An 18,616-nucleotide genomic window follows, 5' to 3' on the forward strand; every position below is an offset into this window, starting at 1 on the left:
TTTTTGATCAGCAAGAGAAGAGCAGGCCAGGGCTCACGGTTAGAATATCAATTTCTGTGTCATGCAGCCTAATTGTATTTATACCATCCCAGCAGCTATCTTAGACATACAACTTTGCTCTGTGCTTCTCCGAGCATGCACTACGTAGCCTGTAGCCTATAGGTTATGGATCATTTGATTGACACCACACTAAATAGCCTGTAGGCGCACTTGATATTGCGCGCCCAGCAGTGAATCAGGGATGAGGGGTGACATCGGGCACACATCGATATATAGCCTAACATGCAACCAATTCTAAAACACTGAGAAATATAGACATTTCATCAATTACATATTACAGCTAACCATTCTGTAAATTTCGATCCTTATTTGGAAGCATACATCAAAATAAACGTTTACAACACAATTTGTGGCTCCTTTTTTAAATATAAGACAACAATAGCATGTATTTAAACAAAATGGACACAAGAAAGACAGCACAAAAAGTGGTTTTGTCAATATCACAATATTGTTTTTGTGCTAGTTGGCTGTACCTGCACCAAAACGTCAGTATTTTTCCTCCATAGCTTGTTCTCCACCTTCTTTTTAAATAGGGAGCCAATTTGTTTTCAGCACATTTATTTCCATGACTGATCAAAACTCATTTTATCATGTCTCTCTCTTCTCCCTCTGCAGCAGACATATGATGAGCAATATGTTTGGCACATCGAATCGCAATAAAAACACAGTATCGAATAGTAATGCATATAGAATCGGGAGAATCACAATACATATCATATTGGCACCTATGTATCATGATAATATTGCATAATGAGGTCCCTGGCAATTCCCAGCTCTACTAGCTACAGGTGGCAATAGTTACACTGTAGCACATTGCACATGAACATTCTCTTTCACTTACACTTTAAACACAATTACCTTTTCATATATTTAACTCTTACTAGCTTATGTTATTATTATTCATGTTATTTGCTGTGGTTAGGTTTGCTACATGAGCCAACATCTGTCTTCTCCCTGTTATATTATGCTGTGTTCGTAACCAAGTGGGAGCTGGGAATTTACCAGTTGTGAAGTCGTAAATACCAGTTGGATGCATTCACGTGCTTGGAACTTGTTGATAAACACCGATTGGCTAATGGCCAACAAGCTGCATAAACCATGAACTAAAAGTACAGCTGTTATGCTTGGAAACAAATTAATAGATTGTCTATTTATTTATTTATTTATTTATTTTGCATTTAGCTGTAGAAAATGCTGCTATTGTCGAGGTCATTTCCTTAGTAGGTGACGTCAGAGTTCAGCATGTGGGAGAAGCACTGAGGTATAAAAGAACTAGTGACTCCGACCAAGATGGCCGACCATTGTTTTCAAAGGAACCTATTCACGTTCGCATACACCGATTTCATGGACCGTCTATATCCGGGTTGCATCCGGTTTACATGGCCCAACTTCACATACACACTAGCAGTCAATGCGCACAAGGAGCAGTGCGAGCAGTAACGATGTCATCACGTCATCCAAAAACATGGCAGACATTGGGTGAAATAAAATGTTTATCTTCAGCTGTGAGTTTAAAACAATTATCGGCCTCAGTGACAATTATTTCAATAATTCAATGGATGTTTTGTGCACAAAGGCGATGACTAAAGTGTCTTATTAGGAATGTTCAAATCTGGCACTCTAGGTGCCGTCTATGGAAATAATATTTCTGTGCCGGACGTCCGTTAAACTTCAGTACTGAAGCAAGACTGTAGGTGCAGTCGAAACCGTGACTCCAGACCGGAACCCTGGCCCCTTGGGCAGAAGTGGGAGCTCAGGATGATAGATGACTTTCCCACTAGTAATTACCAGTTGGAGGGCCGGTCAAGTGGATTTTTCCCAGTAGTAGGTGGTAAATTCCCACTTGGTTACGAAAGCAGCATTAGTCCCACTTTTCTTCTTCTAATTTCAGTGATATGATTCTCTGGCCCAAGAGCTATAAACACATTTTAATTGGATCTCCAAAATGTCCATTAAGTTTCATCTATATGATTCGCTGACACAAATGGACAGTTTGCAGATCCAATGAAAAGTTATTTAGAGCTCTTGTGTCAGCGAATAATATCGGTGAAATCGGAAGAGCAAGGATCAAGAGTGGGACATACCATCGTTACAACAATGACGACACATGACAAGGGAGATAATCAGCCCATGGCAAACCAACAGCAAAGAACATGAATAAGATAACGTTAGTAAGATTGAGTTAAACAACGTGCAATTGCATTTAAAGTGTAGCTATGTGAAAGAAAATGTATTGTGTGATGTGCTGCAGTCAGATTTATACATTTACATTTACATTTTAGTCATTTAGCAGACGCTCTTATCCAGAGCGACTTACAGAAGCAATTAGGGTTAAGTGCCTTGCTCAAGGGCACATCGACAGATTTTTCACCTAGTCGGCTCGGGGATTAGAACCAGCGACCTTTGCAGCGATGGGGGCACAGTGGGGCTGCTCGTGGCCCTACGGGTGAATGAAGGGCTAGCTAGCAATACTGTCAACTTGCTGTCAAACAAAACACTATGTTTGGACTGTGTATAACAGGGCTTTCCAACCCTGTTCCCGGAGAGCTACGTTGCAATTTAGTGAGCTAACTACCTGACTAACTACCCATTTATGTCATTGTTACTGTAGCCTGCACAACTTCCTTTTTTTCACAGCTGTCACAAATCCTGTGGTGCCCCAGAGCAGTTTGTTTCATTTGTTGTAAAAAAAAAAAAAAAAAAAATCCTAAATACATCTGTGCTCCCATTTGCCCATGTTTCTTGGAGATCCTGAATGGTTTTGTGATACTCTCAACTCTGTGGTATTAATTGAATGTCACTTTACTTAAGGTGTCTGTGCACACTGTATAACGGCATATGAAATGGTTATGATGTCCATCAATCCATTAAATATAATAATGTGAGTTTAGTAAATGATATGACGCCCTGATACAACATCTGGTATGTAGGCACTTATGCAGCATCTAATAACATACTGTATGACATAAGTTGTCATGCATTAGAGCAGATGACAACAGGATGAACAGTCATCTATAACAGCCGTTACTCATAACTATTTAAAACTACTGATTACAGCTTATGAAAAATTGTGTATTGTGTTATATAGCTCTTATAAATACTTTATGAATGCATGAATAAGGACACCTAAAATAAATTGTTACCAAACATTCCCCATATATCACGTTTCAGGAGAAGATCCAGATGCAGACAGTGTCGAAGTAACAAAAGTTTATTACAAAAACAGGGGACAGGCAAACGACAGGTCCAGGGCAGGCAACTTGAGAGACAGGAGCAAGGGGAAAAACGCAGATAGGCTTGATGAAATTAAACGAACTGGCAACAGAAATTTACATTTACATTTTAGTCATTTAGGAGACGCTCTTATCCAGAGCGACTTACAGTTATTGCATACATTATAAAAATTTTAAAAATCATACTGGCCCCCCTGTGGTAATCGAACCCACAACCCTGGCGTTGCAAACACCATACTCTACCAACTGAGCTACATACAAACAGAGAACACAGGTATAAATACACTGGGGATAATGGGGAAGATGGGCGACACCTGTAGGGGGGTGGAGACAATCACAAATAATAATAATAATAATAATAATAATAATAATAATAATAATAATAATAATAATAAACAAAGACAGGTGAAACAGATCAGGGAGTGACACCATAACATTCTTGGCACATGCAGGACATATATTGTACATCGTTGTGCTGTTGTGTCTTTGTGTAATGCAATCATGATCATTATATACTACGTTGACAAGTAGCAAATAAAATGAAGCATGACATAAAATGTCAATGAGTGTTTTGAGATGTGATTTGATTCCCTTGGATTGTACAATAAGCCTCCTGCTTGATGGAAACACTTCTCCTGGAGGACATACACAGAGTGGACAAAACATTAGGAACATCTTTCCATGACATGGACTGACCAGGTGAATCCAAGTGAAAGCTGTGATCCCTTATTGATGTCACTTGTTAAATCCACTTCAATCAGTGTACATGAAGGGGAGGAGACAGGTTAAAGAAGGATTTTTAAACCTTGAGACAATTGAGACATGGATTGTGTATGTGCGCCATTCAGAGGGTGAACAGGCAAAACAAAATATTTAAGTACATTTGAATGGGGTATGGTAGAAGGTGCCAGGCGCACCGGTTTGAGTGTGTCAAGAACTGCAACACTGCTGGGTTTTTCACGCTCAATGGTTTCCTGTGTGTATCAAGAATGGTCCACTACCCAAAGGACATCCAGCCAACTTAACACAACTGTGGGAAGCATTGGAGTCAACATGGGCCAGCATCCCTGTGGAACGCATTGTATTTATTATGGATCCCCATTAGCGGCTGCCAATGCAGCAGCTACTCTTCCTGGGGTCCAGCAAAATTAAGGTAGTTATATATAATTAAAAACATGACATTACATTTCACAACAGATTTCACAACACATTGTGTGCCCTCAGGCCGCTACTCTACTACCACATAATACACAAAATCCATATGTACGTGTGTGTATAGCACGTATGTTATCGTGTGTGTGTGTATGCGTGTGTCTGTGCCTGTGTGTGTGTCTCTTCACAGTCCCCGCTGTTCCATAAGGTGTATTCTTATCTGTTTTTTTAATCTGATTTTACTGCTTGCATGAATTACTTGTAGAGGCCATGCCCAGACCAATTGAGGCTGTTCTGAGGGCAAAAGGGCTGCAACTCAATATTAGGAAGGTGTTCCTAATGTTTTTTACACTGTGTATATTGCTCTAGTCAAAAGTAGTGCACTATGTATGGGAGAGGGAGTTATTTGGGACGCATTCATATTGTGTGGTTGTGCCAATAGAAATGGACAGGATCACCGTGGTTGTGCATTAGTTTTATGGAAATATAGACATGGTCATTATAATGTATGTCTATTACACATTGATTATTTGTAAACATACCGGAACACTCATGTAGACAAGTGATGTCAGTGAACCAGTAGTTACAAACAGAAAGCTTGTTTAGACTGAGAGAGAGTGGGCTGTGTGTGTGTGTGTGTTCTTATATGTGACCGACCGGCTCGATTTGGTCTTGTGTAGCAAAATTTGAAATTGTGTTTTTTGCATTGGATAAAAGTAGAGACTCAGAGCTAGAAAATGGTATATCATACACTACAGTTGAGGAATAATGGGAAAGTAATTCTGCTTTGAAAGTTGATAAACCTGTAACCTCACTTTTGAGAAAATGGCCTTGAATGTTTTGATACACCTACTGGAGAGCCCTTCTTTGTCTACACCCATTCAGCATCGTTCACACCCTCTTAAGCTTTAGCCCCACCCATCTCTGAACGGATTCACATATGAGGCCATGTACTAAACAACCAAAGATTACAAGACTAAAGTCTGGTTTAAACTACGTGTTCGTAAATTTAATCTGGAGTGTCAGAGTGTGCTCTGGGCGTTGGAAAACTCAGAGCATTGTCAGATTGTCTGGCCGAGGAGTAGGGTTGATCCGAGCGTTCTGACTTAACAACATCAGTCAAGCACCCAAGCTAACTGGCTAAAGTTGGCTAGCTTGCTAGCTACTTCCAGACAAAAATGAGAGAACAGCTCACTGACCATTTTACTCGCCCTAGCAGAGTTGGTTAGGCTTTTTTTATGTTATCCAGAGCGTTGGTGACTGCAACTGTGCTGCTGGCAACAATTTAATTACGCTTTTTTGCCAACGTTTACTGACACCGGCCATATTCAATGGGTGTTGAGCATTCGTCAGTTATTCTGCGCTCTGGCACATTCAGACGAGAGTGCTCTGAAATCGGAGTAGATAGCCAGACTTAATTTACCAGCTACGTCTGTCGACAGTTGTCGCAGCAACATAATGAACATTCTATTGAAATGGTTACTTGCATAGTGGAGTCTTTTGTTTAGACATGTAGCTAGCTAGCTAGCTAAACAATGAACCATAATCCCAACTCATAACGTTACTACCCTGCATGAAAAAAAAACGCATTTTGATTAAAAAAAATAAAGTTTACGTTCAAAAGGCTCTCCTGTAAAGTAGTGACGCTTTTTATATACGCCTAGTTTCCTGAAACGAGTCACATATGTGACTGTTTCTTTGTGTATGTGGTTGTGCTTAAGTTTGTGTTTGTCAGTGCACATACAGGATGTACAGTGCCTTCGGACCCCTTTACTTTTTCCACATTTTGTTACGTTACAGCCTTATTCTAAAATTGATTAAATGAACATTTTCCTCATCAATCTACACACAATATCCCATAATGACAAAACGAAAATTTATTAAAATAAAAAAACAGAAATACCTTATTTACATAAGAATTCAGACCGTTTGCTATGAGACTTGAAATTGAGCTCCAGTGCATCCTGTTTCCATTAATCATCCTAGAGAGGTTTCTACAACTTTATTGGAGTCCACTTGTGGTAGGTTCAATTGATTGGACATGATTTAGAAAGGGACACACCTGTCTATATAAGGTCCCACAGTTGACAGTGAATGTCAAAGCAAAAACCAAGCCATGAGGTCGAAGGAATTGTCCGTAGAGCTCTGAGACAGGATTGTGTTGAAGCACAAATCTAGGGAAGTGTACCAAAACATTTCTGCAGCATTGAAGGTCCACAAGAACACAGTTGCCTCCATCATTCTTAAATGGAAGAAGTTTGGAACGACCAAGACTCTTCCTAGAGCTGGCCGCCCGGCCAAACTGAGCAATCGGGGGAGAAGGGCCTTGGTCAGAACCCGATGGTCACTCTGACAGAGCTGTAGAGTTCCTCTGTGGAGATGGGAGAACTTTCCAGAAGGACAACCATCTCTGCATCATTCCAACAATCAGGCCTTTATGTTAGAGTGGCCAGACGGAAGACACTTCTCACATTACAGTCCGCTTGGAGTTTGCCAAAAGGCACCTAAAGATTCTTAAACCATGAGAAACAAGATTCTCTGGTCTAATGAAACCAAGATTGAGCTCTTTGGCCTGAATGCCAAGCGTCACGTCTGGAGGAAACCTGGCACCATCCCTACGGTGAACAATGGTGGTGGCAGCGTCATCCTGTGGGGATGCTTTTCAGCGGCAGGGACTGGGAGACTAGTCTGCATCGAGACAAAGATGAACGGAGCAAAGTACAGAGAGATCCTTGATGAACATCTGCTCTAGAACGCTCACGACCTCAGACGGGGGCGAAGGTTCACCTTCCAACAGGACAACGACCCTAAGCACACAGCCAAGACAATGCATGAGTGGCATCGGGACAAGTCTCTGAATGTCCTTGAGTGGCCCAGCCAGAGCCCGGACTTGAACCCGATCTAACATATTTGGAGAGACCTGAAAATAGCTGTGCAGCAACACTCCCTGTCCAACCTGACAGAGCTTGAGAGCATCTGCAGAGAAGAATGGGACAATCTCCCCAAATACAGGTGTGCCAAGCTTATAGTGTCATACCCAAGAAGACTCAATGCTGTAATCGCTGCCAATAAGGTGCTTCAACAAAGTACTGAGTAAAGGGTATGAATACTTATGTAAATGTGACATTTCAGGTTTGTATTTTTTTTTCTATTAACAAAAATTTGTAAATACCTGTTGATTGAAAAACGATTTAATCAATTTTAGAATATGGCTGTAACGTAACAAAATGTGGAAAAGGTCAAGGGGTCTGAATACTCTCTGAAGGCACTGTACAGTACAATACCTGGCTATTTATTTAATTGTAAGCATTTAAGCCCTAAGCATGTGTATGTGTGTTTGTGCTTGTGTGTATTTCTATGTTGTAGAATTAGAACGCGCAACTACTTTATTTTTACTCAGTTTACTGTTCCGTTCGTCAGCCCCGTGCATCAGCTCATGCTTTTTACTTTTTCTTTGTGTGTCAAACTAAGATGCTTAGTCATGGTCAAACTCAGCATCCATCTTCCCCCTTCCTCTATTCCTCCACAGACGGCCCGAGAACAGGATGTTAATGCTTGATGGAATGCCTGCAGTCCGAGTCAAAGCCGAGCCCCTGGATTCGGAGCAAGGGGTAAGAGAGCAGTTGTTTTCAATTCCTTCTCCTTTCTTTTCTTTCCTCCTCCCGGAAATAGCCCTATAATTACTTCCAGGCTTGAGAGGGAGAGAACGAGGGAAGAGAGTCCAGGGGTTTGGAGGAGTGGTTGGAGAGCGTGGTGGTGAGGAGGAGAGGAGAGGGCCAAAGCAGCTGGGGTAGGAATGTATAGAATACTTACTGTGAGGTTGCTCAAGCCAGCACGGAGGCCATGTTGGGGGGCAGGGGGAAGATTGTAATTGCATACAACTCGCTTCTTCTGTTCTCTCTCCTCGTCTCTCAAAACTCATTGGATGAGAAAGCCAGACGTCCCTCCCCTCTGACCTTCAGCTCCAATGGGTTTTGAGAAGGAGAGAGGAGAGAGGACGCAAGGGGTATGCAATTAAAGATTCTCCCAGAGTCACTGCTTCAGGGAGACACACAAGGAAAACTACAAAATGATGTATCTCTCTCTCTCTCTTGCTCTCTCTCTTTCTCCCTCTCTATGTCTCTCTCCAATTCAAAATCAAAACACCCACGCGCACACACACACACACACACACACACACCACAGTCTCAGCACTGGCGTACTAAAAACCCTGCAGCCCCACATGGCCCACGGGCTGTGGTCGCTGTAAACCTGCAACAATTTCTCTCAGCCTCAATGCAAAATGTGTAGAATTGCATGAGAGTAGCTGTAAAACTGCACATTTTTCTCTCTGCCCAATGGCAATATGTGTAGAATTGCAGGACAAATTGCTTAGAAACAGCAACATTTTCTCTCAGCCTCATTGCAAAATGTTTAGAAAAGCAGGAAATTAGCTTTAAAAATGCTAAATTCTCTGCGTCATTGCAAAATGTGTAGAATAGTATGAAATTAGCTATAAAACTGCAAATGGTTCTCTCTGCCCCACGGCAATATGTGTAGAATTGCAGGAAGTTAGCTTTAAAACAGCAGCATTTTCTCTCAGCCTCATGGCAAAATATGTAGAATAGTATGAGATTAGCTATTAAACTGCACATTTTTCTCTTTGCCTTATGGCAAAACCACGAAACTGCGGTACGCCACTGAGCCTGTCTCTCCCTACAAGTCTCTTTCTCACCCTAATTTACTGTATGCTGGAATATGTATTTTTCTCAGCCCTATGCCTAAAACCAACCAACTCTGTCTTTCCTCTATACAAACACTCACTATCATCTCTCCATCTCTCCATCCGTCTCTCTCACACGCCTACACACGGTCTCTCTCACCCTTCTTTCTCTCCCACCCTGTCTCTCACTATACCCCTCAGACAGACTTTCAGTTTCACTCCTCTCTCACTTAAGTTCAATTCAAGACTGGCATGAAAAGTAAGCAAATGTAGCTATATAGTCAGAACAATTTTTAACAACTGCCTCAACAATTTTGTTAAACTGTAAGTATCGAACAATACGAGTCCTAGCAGAATAAGATGTGAAAAACAAAGAAAACTGTCTCTCTCACTCTCTCTCTGTCTCAATGATCTTAATACACTTCCTGTTACATGATGCTCTTGCCACCTGAGCATACCTTCCCTCCAAACTGTGTGACCACAATATGCACAATAACTGACACTTTTCATGGGGGTTTAGTCTGTTTCATCCTTTGCTTTTCCCTTCATTTTCATAATTAGTTACCTTTTTATTTAACCTTTATTTTGACAGGGAGTCAATGCTGAGACCAGATGAGGCCTGTATAGCACAACAATACACATTTAAAATACAATAAAGACATTAAACTACACATTCATATACACAGATCAAATACACTTTGTTATGCACCACAATACACGAAAAGCAAAACACAATCATAAAAGAACAGACACATTCTTCAGTAAAAAGGTCCCCTAACAACCATCTGAAATGCCCTAGAGGCACCAATTCCTCCAATTTTAAAGTGCATTGTAGATCATTCCACACACAAGGTGCAAAAAAAACTAAAAGAAGATCTAAGATGCCCTGCATGTAGTGTAGTAAGTGAAGTAATAATAATATGCCATTTAGCAGACGCTTTTATCCAAAGCGACTTACAGTCATGTGTGCATACATTTTTACGTATGGGTGGTCCCGGGGATCGAACCCACTACCCTGGCGTTACAAGCGCCATGCTCTACCAATTGAGCTACAGAGGACCTTGTACCATTCCTCTTTGCAGCGGGCATAGCAGTTTGTAATTTCGTCATTGCAATTAGTTTTGGCCGCTGGGTCAAGTCTTTGTGTACTATTACAGGAGTCCAACGTTATGCTATATTATTGTTTTTGCCCAAACATAAGTTAAATGCTCTTTGGTCGGAAAATGAGTCAGCTAGAGACATGAAGTGGTCTTCTGCTGTGCAGAAGCTGTTGCTAGGTTACGACAGAGCTTTGTGTAGCTGCTACAGCTGTGTGTATGTGCAGAAGAGTCCAGCCCATGTTTTATTTTTAGTGATGGCTGTCGTCATGATGTATAGTATATCCAGCTATGATCCAGCTATTGATTTTCGTTCATGTGTTGTCAATAACTTGTTGATTCTAATACATTTTGTAATAGCAGACATAATGTCCGTGATAGGCTTGGGGTCAATTCTGAATTGGGTTGCGAATTGGTCTTTAATTCCAATTCAATTCATTAATTTGAATTGGCCACACCCCACAGGAAGCAGAATTGGAATTGAATTTTAATTCAAGGAAGTAGAATTTGATTAAATTAATTGAAATTAAAATGGCTAATTTATTCCATACATTATTATGCACATGTCTATGGTTACATTTAACATGTTTGGAAAATGTTCAGTTTAAAAATGTATCCTCCTAAAAATTAGTTTTAAATAATTACAGTGGCCTGGAAATATTGTAAGATTATTTTGTAGGTTGTCTTTAATCATTTATAATTCACTTACATGTAATTAAATATTATGAAAAAATACATTTCCCAGAAAGCATTAGATCAAACACTACAGAATGGAAGGGAACAACCTAACCTATCATGACAAATATGCACACAAAATACTGTTTGACATCTTTGAGTTATAATCAAACTAATATTTGAAATGGTATCTGTATTCGTTAGAAAGAGGTGGCGAATGCTTTTGGCAAAATATTTGTGAAAAGAGTGAGACTCATATGTTTAATGTGTCAGTTGAATTTCTATGAAATGGTTTGAATTAAATTCTACTTTCTTCAGAAATTCTAAATTGACTCAAACCTTGGTGTGTGATATAAACTGTTGATTTTAAGGATTACTTCTGAGAAATTTACAATAAGCTTGATGATTAGAAGAAACACACTTTTATTGACCTGTCTAAAGCCTTCGACACTGTGGACCACTCATTACTTATTCAGAGGCTTTCATCAATTGGTCTGGACCAGGCTGCGTGTAGGTTGCCATCTCTGTTCAGCTACACTCCTTGCCACTCCTGTCATTTGCCAAAGAGACAGGCCTTTCGGCAATCTTCAAATATGAACATTCTATCATTAATGAGATTGAGGAGATCTGATCCTGATTCGATAACCCTCACAGCTATCATCCAATCACAATGTGGATGTAAATTAGACTGATAGGAAAATGTTCTAACTTCATTCATGAATTTGATTGGAAATATTCTAACATTGGGCATTCTGACGTAATACATTTCATTGTAAACATAAACATTAGGGGCGGGAGAACAGAGGATTTCCGTTTATTGCATTTTGACCACCAGCCAATGGGATCACATCACACTAGATAAGCTCTCTCCATTCAAACTTCCCAGCCAGTTCATTGCGAAGCCTGTAGCCTATTATATAGAGCAAGCAAGAGCAAGGTGCTTCTTTCCTCAAATATATACTGAAGAAAAATATATACGCAACATGCAACAATGGGTGAGTTACAGTTCATGTAAGGAAATCAGTCAATTGAAATTAATTCATTAGGCTCTATGGATTTCACATGGCTGCGCAGGGGTGCAGCCATGGGTGGGCCTGGGAGGGCATAGGCCCACCCACTGGGGAGCCAGGCCCAGCCAACCAGAATGAGTTTTTTCCCACAAAAGGGCTTTATTACAGACATAATTACTCCTCAGTTTCATCAGCTGTCCAGGTGGCTGGTCTCAGACGATCCCGCAGGTGAAGAAGCTGGATGTGGAGGTCCTGGGCTGGTGTGATTACACGTGGTCTGCGGTTGTGAGGCTGGTTGGATGCACTGCCAAATTCTCTTAAATGACGTTGGAGGTGGAGAGAAATAAACATTAAATTATCTGGCAACAGCTCTGGTGGACATTCCTGCAGTCAGCATGCCAATTGCACACTCTCTCAAAATTTGAGACATCTGTAGCATTGTGTTGTGTGACAAAACTGCACATTTTAGAGTGGCCTTGTATTGTCCACAGCACAAGGTGCTCCTGTGTAATGATCAGCTTCTTGATATGCCACACCTGTCAGGTGGATGGATTATCTTGGCAAAGGAGAAATGCTCACTAGCAGGGATGTAAACAAATGTATGCACAAAAATTGAGAGAAATAAGCTTTTTGTGCGTATGGAACATTTCTGGGATCTTTTATTTCAGCTCATGAAACATGGGACCAACACTTTACATGTTGTGTTTATATTTTGGTTCAGTATATATTTTTAATTGCTTCAAATAAGTGACCAAACTATATTGCTACTTCTGGGACACACATTGGGCTAGGCTACTGGTTCAAGAGCTATAAGAGGAATACAGAGAGGATGGAAGGGAGAGAGGCCAGTGAAGATGCCAGCAGAGATGCAAGAAGGGAACAGTTGCGCAAGAAGGAAATTGTGCAAGAAGGTGTAAATTAGAAGTTACTTAATAGTCTGGGCTATTAATCCACCATTCGTATGCTAGCCTATATATTAGGCCTAGCCTACTAGAGTGAATTAGGCGACCACTATGCAAGCCGCCAGAGACAAACAATTTGTTGAACATCGCAAAATGTGTCAATTAAATTAAATGTGCAATAAAAAAGTATAGTACCTAGGCCTATTTAATGAAACCTTGGCTGTTGATGTAGGCAACAGATCACAAAGCAGAGAATCCCCGATTCCCCACTGAGCTCCTTCTTGGAAAAGGCAAGTTCACTTTCTCATCAATAAACACATATCAAGTGCAAGTGCGCTGTCCAGCAGCTCACATCAGCAGGATGTGTCTTTTCATTAGGAGGGATGTCTAACGTGGATCGCAAAAAACATTATGGTCACATTTCCTCCATTTAAATATTAGACCTATGGGGACACCTATACATTTGGCAGCCAAGCACGAGTGATCATGGTAGCATTTTATCGTCTAGACATGATGTTGAAATATCTTCACTCCTAGAATAAAAACAACCAGGCTTCCGTCATAGACTCAATTGAATGAAAAAAATTAAGAATTACAGGGGGCAGTTTGGAAAAACAAATCCTGTGCATATCTTCCTCTGGAATAAGGCACTTGCTTGGACAATAATTACATAACCAACGTCTCTAGTAATACTATAGCTGTCTCCGTCTCCCCCCTTTAAACTTTCCTTGTCAATTAATTTGATAGGCTACATTATTTCTGCATCTCCGGTGGAAAATGGCAGAGCTACAGTGCTGTTTGTCAGACCATGAGACATCCCGAAAATAGGTATTCTCACGAAAACACGGTTTGGCCTAGTAACCACTATGGAAAGGGGAGACTCTCACAAACACAATGGTTTTCTCCGTTTTGCTCTACGACCCCCACAAGTGTCACGGGACTTGTCTGAAGGTAACCCATACATATTAATGGAAGTATGGAGGTAGTTTTGTGGCAACAAAAAAAGAGGTTAAATGTGTCCAAAAAATATAGATATATTTCCCGAGCTGTCTTATATCTCCTAGATATAGATACTTCAAAACCTTATTCCTTATGATTTATTTTTGGACAGTATTTTTTTGCCATTTATGAATGTGTTATTCAATGCGTTTCTATGGGCTATAAAGTAAAGGTCAAATATTACACTTTTAGAGGTTAATAAGAGAGGACAAATAACATAACTGAACAAAATTGTAAAAATGTAAGCAAGACATGATGATCAACATATGTGTAAGGAATTACGACAGGTGCCAGTTTTGCATTTCTTTCTTCTCATTAATGGGATGTAACTGAAACAAACACGGCTCGATTTGAATCGTGTAGGCTAATATTTTCTGTATCATTTTTTTCTCTCTCTCATTATAGAGTTCTCTCTACCCACTTTGAACAATATGATCTTGCATTGACACTGCCTTCTCACGAGGAAATTAACGCAGCAGGTTGTAACTGTATTATTTTGTTCTTAAAACTCTATATTGCGCCAAATTTAAGCACACAACATGTTCCATAACGGTGTCATGGAAAATATAAATGTTGTTTCCAACTACCATTCAGCAACTGAGCAGTAAATCCGGCTGCATATTGAACGTTGAGATTGCCGAAAGACCAGTCTCTTTGGCAAATGACAGGAGTGGCAAGGAGTGGAATGCAGGGCATGTACTCAGACTATGCTGCGCGTAGCTGGTTTGAAAATGATTTAAAGGACAGAAAAGTGTGTATTTACTGATGGTGTTAAATCAGGTTTTTTGGACAAAACAAAGGGTGTCCCACAGGGATTCATTCTTGTTCCGGTTCTTTTCACTATTTTCATGAACAACGTTTTCCTGTAAAAATAATTAACTTTCACCTGTGGTGAAACATGAGACTGTGGTGAACACTACCGGTCAAAAGTTTTAGAACACCTACTCATTCAAGGGTTTTTCTTTATTTTTACTATTTTCTACATTGTAGAATAATAGTGAAGACATCAAAACTATGAAATAACCCATATGGAATCAAAGTGTTACACAAATCAAAATATATTTTATATCTGAGATTCTTAATAAATCCACCCTTTGCCTTGATGACAGCTTTGCACACTCTTGGCATTCTCTCAACCAGCTTCATGAGGTAGTCACCTGTAATGCATTTCAATTAACAGGTGTGCCTAATTAAAAGTTAATTTGTGGAATTTCTTTCCTTCTTAATGCATTTTAGCCAATCAGTTATGTTGTGACAAGGTAGGGGGGGTATACAGAAGATAACCCTATTTGGTAAAATACCAAGTCCGTAGAATGACAAGAACAGCTCAAATAAGCAAAGAGAAATGACAGTCCATCATTACTTTAAGACATGAAGGTCAGTCAATAAGGAACATTTCAAGAACTTTGAAAGTTTCTTCAAGTGCAGTCGCAAAAACCATCAAGCTCTATGATGAAACTGGCTCTCATGAGGACCGCCTCAGGAATGGAAGACCCAGTTACCTCTCCTGCAGAGGATACGTTCATTAGAATTACCAGCCCCAGAAATTGCAGCCCAAATAAATGCTTCACAGAGTTCAACATCAACTGTTCAGAGGAGACTGTGAATCAGGCCTTCATGGTCGAATTGATGCAAAGAAACCACTACTAAAGGACACCAATAAGAAGAAGAGACTTGCTTGGGCCAAGAAACATGACCAATTAGACATTAGACTGCTGGATATGTGTCCAGTGTCGTTGTGAGACGCGGTCTGGGTGAACGGATGATCTCCGCATGTGTATTTCCCCCCTGTAAAGCATGGGGGAGGAGGATTTATGGTGTGGTGGTGCTTTGCTGGTGATACGGTCTGTGATTTATTTAGAATTCAAGGTACACTTAACCAGCATGGCTACAACAGCATTCTGCAGCGATATGCCATCCCATCTGGTTTGGGCTTAGTGGGACTATCATTTGTTTTTCAACAGGACAATTACACAACACACCTCCAGGCTGTGTAAGGGCTATTTTACCAAGAAGGAGAGTGATGGAGTGCTGCATCAGATGACCTGGCCTCCACAATCCCCCGACCTCAACCAAATTGAGATGGTTTGGGATGAGTCGGGCCGCAGAGTGAAGGAAAAGCAGCCAACAAGTGCTCAGCATATGTGGGAACTCCTTCAAGACTGTTGGAAAAGCATTCCAGGTGAAGTTGGTTGAGAGAATGCCAAGTGTGTGCAAAGCTGTCAGTATGAAAAATTTAAAAAATGATGTATGCACTAACTGTAAGTCGCTCTGGATAAGAGCGTCTGCTAAATGACTAAAATGTAAATGTAAAATGTCCCACAGTTGACAGTGCATATCAGAGCAAAAACCAAGCCTTGAGGTCGAAGGAATTGTCGTAGAGCTCAGAGACAGGATTGTGTCGAGGCACAGATCTGGGGAAGGGTACCAAAACATTTCTGCAGCATTGAAGGTCCCCAAGAACACAATGGCCTCCATCATTCTTAAATGGAAGAAGTTTGGAATCACCAAGACTCTTCCTTGAGCTGGCCGCCCGGCCAAACTTAGCATTCGGGGGAGAAGGGCCTTGGTTAGGGAGGTGACCAAGAACCTGATGGTCACACTGACAGAGTTCCAGAGCTCCTCTGTGGAGATGGGAGAACCTTCCAGAAGGACAACCATCTCTGCAGCACTCCACCAATCAGGCCTTTATGGTACTCCTCAGTAAAAGGCACATGACAACCCGCTTGGAGTTTGCCAAAAGGCACCTAAAGGAGTCTCAGACCATGAGAAACAAGATTCTCTAGTCTGATGAAACCAAGATTGAACACGTTGGCCTGAATGCCAAGCGGCACTTCTGGAGGAAACATTCCACCATCGCTACGGTACAGCATGGTGGTGGTGGCAGCATGATGCTCTGGGGATGTTTTTCAGCGGCAGATACTGGGATACTAGTCAGTATCGAGGGAAAGATGAACAGATCAAAGTACAGAGAGATCCTTGATGAAAACCTGCTGCAGAGCGCCAAGACAATGCAGGAGTGGCTTCGAGACAAGTCTCTGAATGTCCTTGAGTGTCCCAGCCAGAGCCCGGACTTGAACACGATCGAACATCTCTGGAGAGACCTGAAAATAGCTGTGCAGCGATGCTCACCATCCAACCTGATAGAGCTTGAGAGGATCTGCAGAGAAGAGTGGGAGAAACTCCCCAAATGCAGGTGTGCCAAGCTTGTAGAGTCATACCCAATAAGACTTGAGGCTGTAATCGCCAATATTTGCAGTGTTGACCCTTCTTTTTCAAGACCTCTGCAATCCGCCCTGGCATGCTGTCAATTTACTTCTGGGCCACATCCTGACTGATGGCAGCCCATTCTTGCATAATCAATGCTTGGAGTTTGTCAGAATGTGTGGGTTTTTGTTTGTCCACCCACCTCTTGAGGATCGACCACAAGTTCTTAATGGGATTAAGATCTGGGGAGTTTCCTGGACATGGACCCAAAATGTTGATGTTTTGTACCCCGAGCCACTTAGTTCTCACTTTTGCCTTATGGCAAGGTGCTCCATCATGCTGGAGAAGGCATTGTTCGTCACGTTGACATTTTTTTACATTTACATTTAAATAATTTAGCAGACGCTCTTATCCAGAGCGACTTACAAATTGGTGCATTCAACTTAGGATAGCCAGTGGGACAACCACTCTTTTTTTTATGGGGTGGTGGGGATAGTAGAAGGGTTACTGTTATACTATTCCATGGATTCCTTATAGAGGTAGGGTTTCAAGTGTCTCCGGAAGGTGGTCAGTGACTCCGCTATCCTGGCGTCATGGGAGCGGAATGACATGAGAGAACTTGGGAAGGTTGAACACCAGACGGGCTGCAGCATTCTGGATAAGTTGAATGGGTTTATTGGCACAGGCAGGGAGCCCAGCCAACAGCGAGTTGCAGTAATCCAGACGGGAGATGACAAGTGCCTGGATAAGGACCTATGCCGCTTTCTTTGTAAGGTAGGGTCGTACTCTGCGAATGTTGTAGAGCATGAACCTGCAGGATCGGGTCACCACTTTGATGTTAGTGGAGAACGACAGGGTGTTGTCCAGGGTCACGCCAAGGTTCTTTGCACTCTGGGAGGAGGACACAATGGAGTTGTCAACCATGATGGCGAGATCATGGAGCAGGCAGTCCTTCCCCGGGAGGAAGAGCAGCTCCGTCTTGCCGAGGTTCAGCTTGAGGTGGTGATCTGACATCCACACTGATATGTCTGCCAGACATGCAGAGATGCGATTCGCCACCTGGTTATCAGAAGGGGGAAAGGAGAAAATTAATTGTGTGTCGTCTGCGTAGCATTGATAGGAGAGACCATGTGAGGATATGACAGAGCCATGTGACTTGGTGTATAGAGAGAATAGGAGAGGGCCTAGAACTGAGCCCTGGGGGACACCAGTGGTGAGAGCACGTGGTGCGGAGCCAGATTCTCGCCACGCCACCTGGTAGGAGCGACCACTCCCTTGGCTGAGAAGCAACCCCACACATGAATGGTCTCAGGATGCTTTACTGTTGGCATGACACAGGACTGATGGTAGCGCTTACCTTGTCTTCTCCGGACAAGCTTTTTTCCGGATGCCCCAAACAATCGGAAAGGGGATTCATCAGAGAAAATGACTTTACCGCAGTCCTCAGCAGTCCAATCCCTGTACCTTTTGCAGAATATCAGTCTGTCCCTGATGTTTTTCCTGGAGAGAAGTAGCTTCCTCGCTGCCCTTCTTGACACCAGGCCATCCTCCAAAAGTCTTTGCCTCACTGTGCGTGCAG

At 41.7% G+C, this 18,616-nt stretch overlaps 1 protein-coding gene across 2 annotated transcripts in view; it reads left to right on the forward strand.

The window, feature by feature from the left end:
* Positions 1-18,616, forward strand: part of klf12b (Kruppel like factor 12b) — a 192,163-nt gene that overhangs the window by 63,990 nt on the left and 109,557 nt on the right. For both annotated transcript variants that reach the window (XM_084179501.1, XM_084179502.1), the window contains exon 2: positions 7,975-8,056. In XM_084179501.1, the coding sequence (XP_084035627.1) occupies positions 7,991-8,056 (66 nt within the window). In that variant the 5' untranslated portion in view covers positions 7,975-7,990. The remainder of the gene's footprint in view (positions 1-7,974; positions 8,057-18,616) is intronic.

Source organism: Coregonus lavaretus, assembly GCF_964263955.1.
Source record: "Coregonus lavaretus genome assembly, chromosome: 16".
Classification (NCBI taxonomy): Eukaryota; Metazoa; Chordata; class Actinopteri; order Salmoniformes; family Salmonidae; genus Coregonus; species Coregonus lavaretus.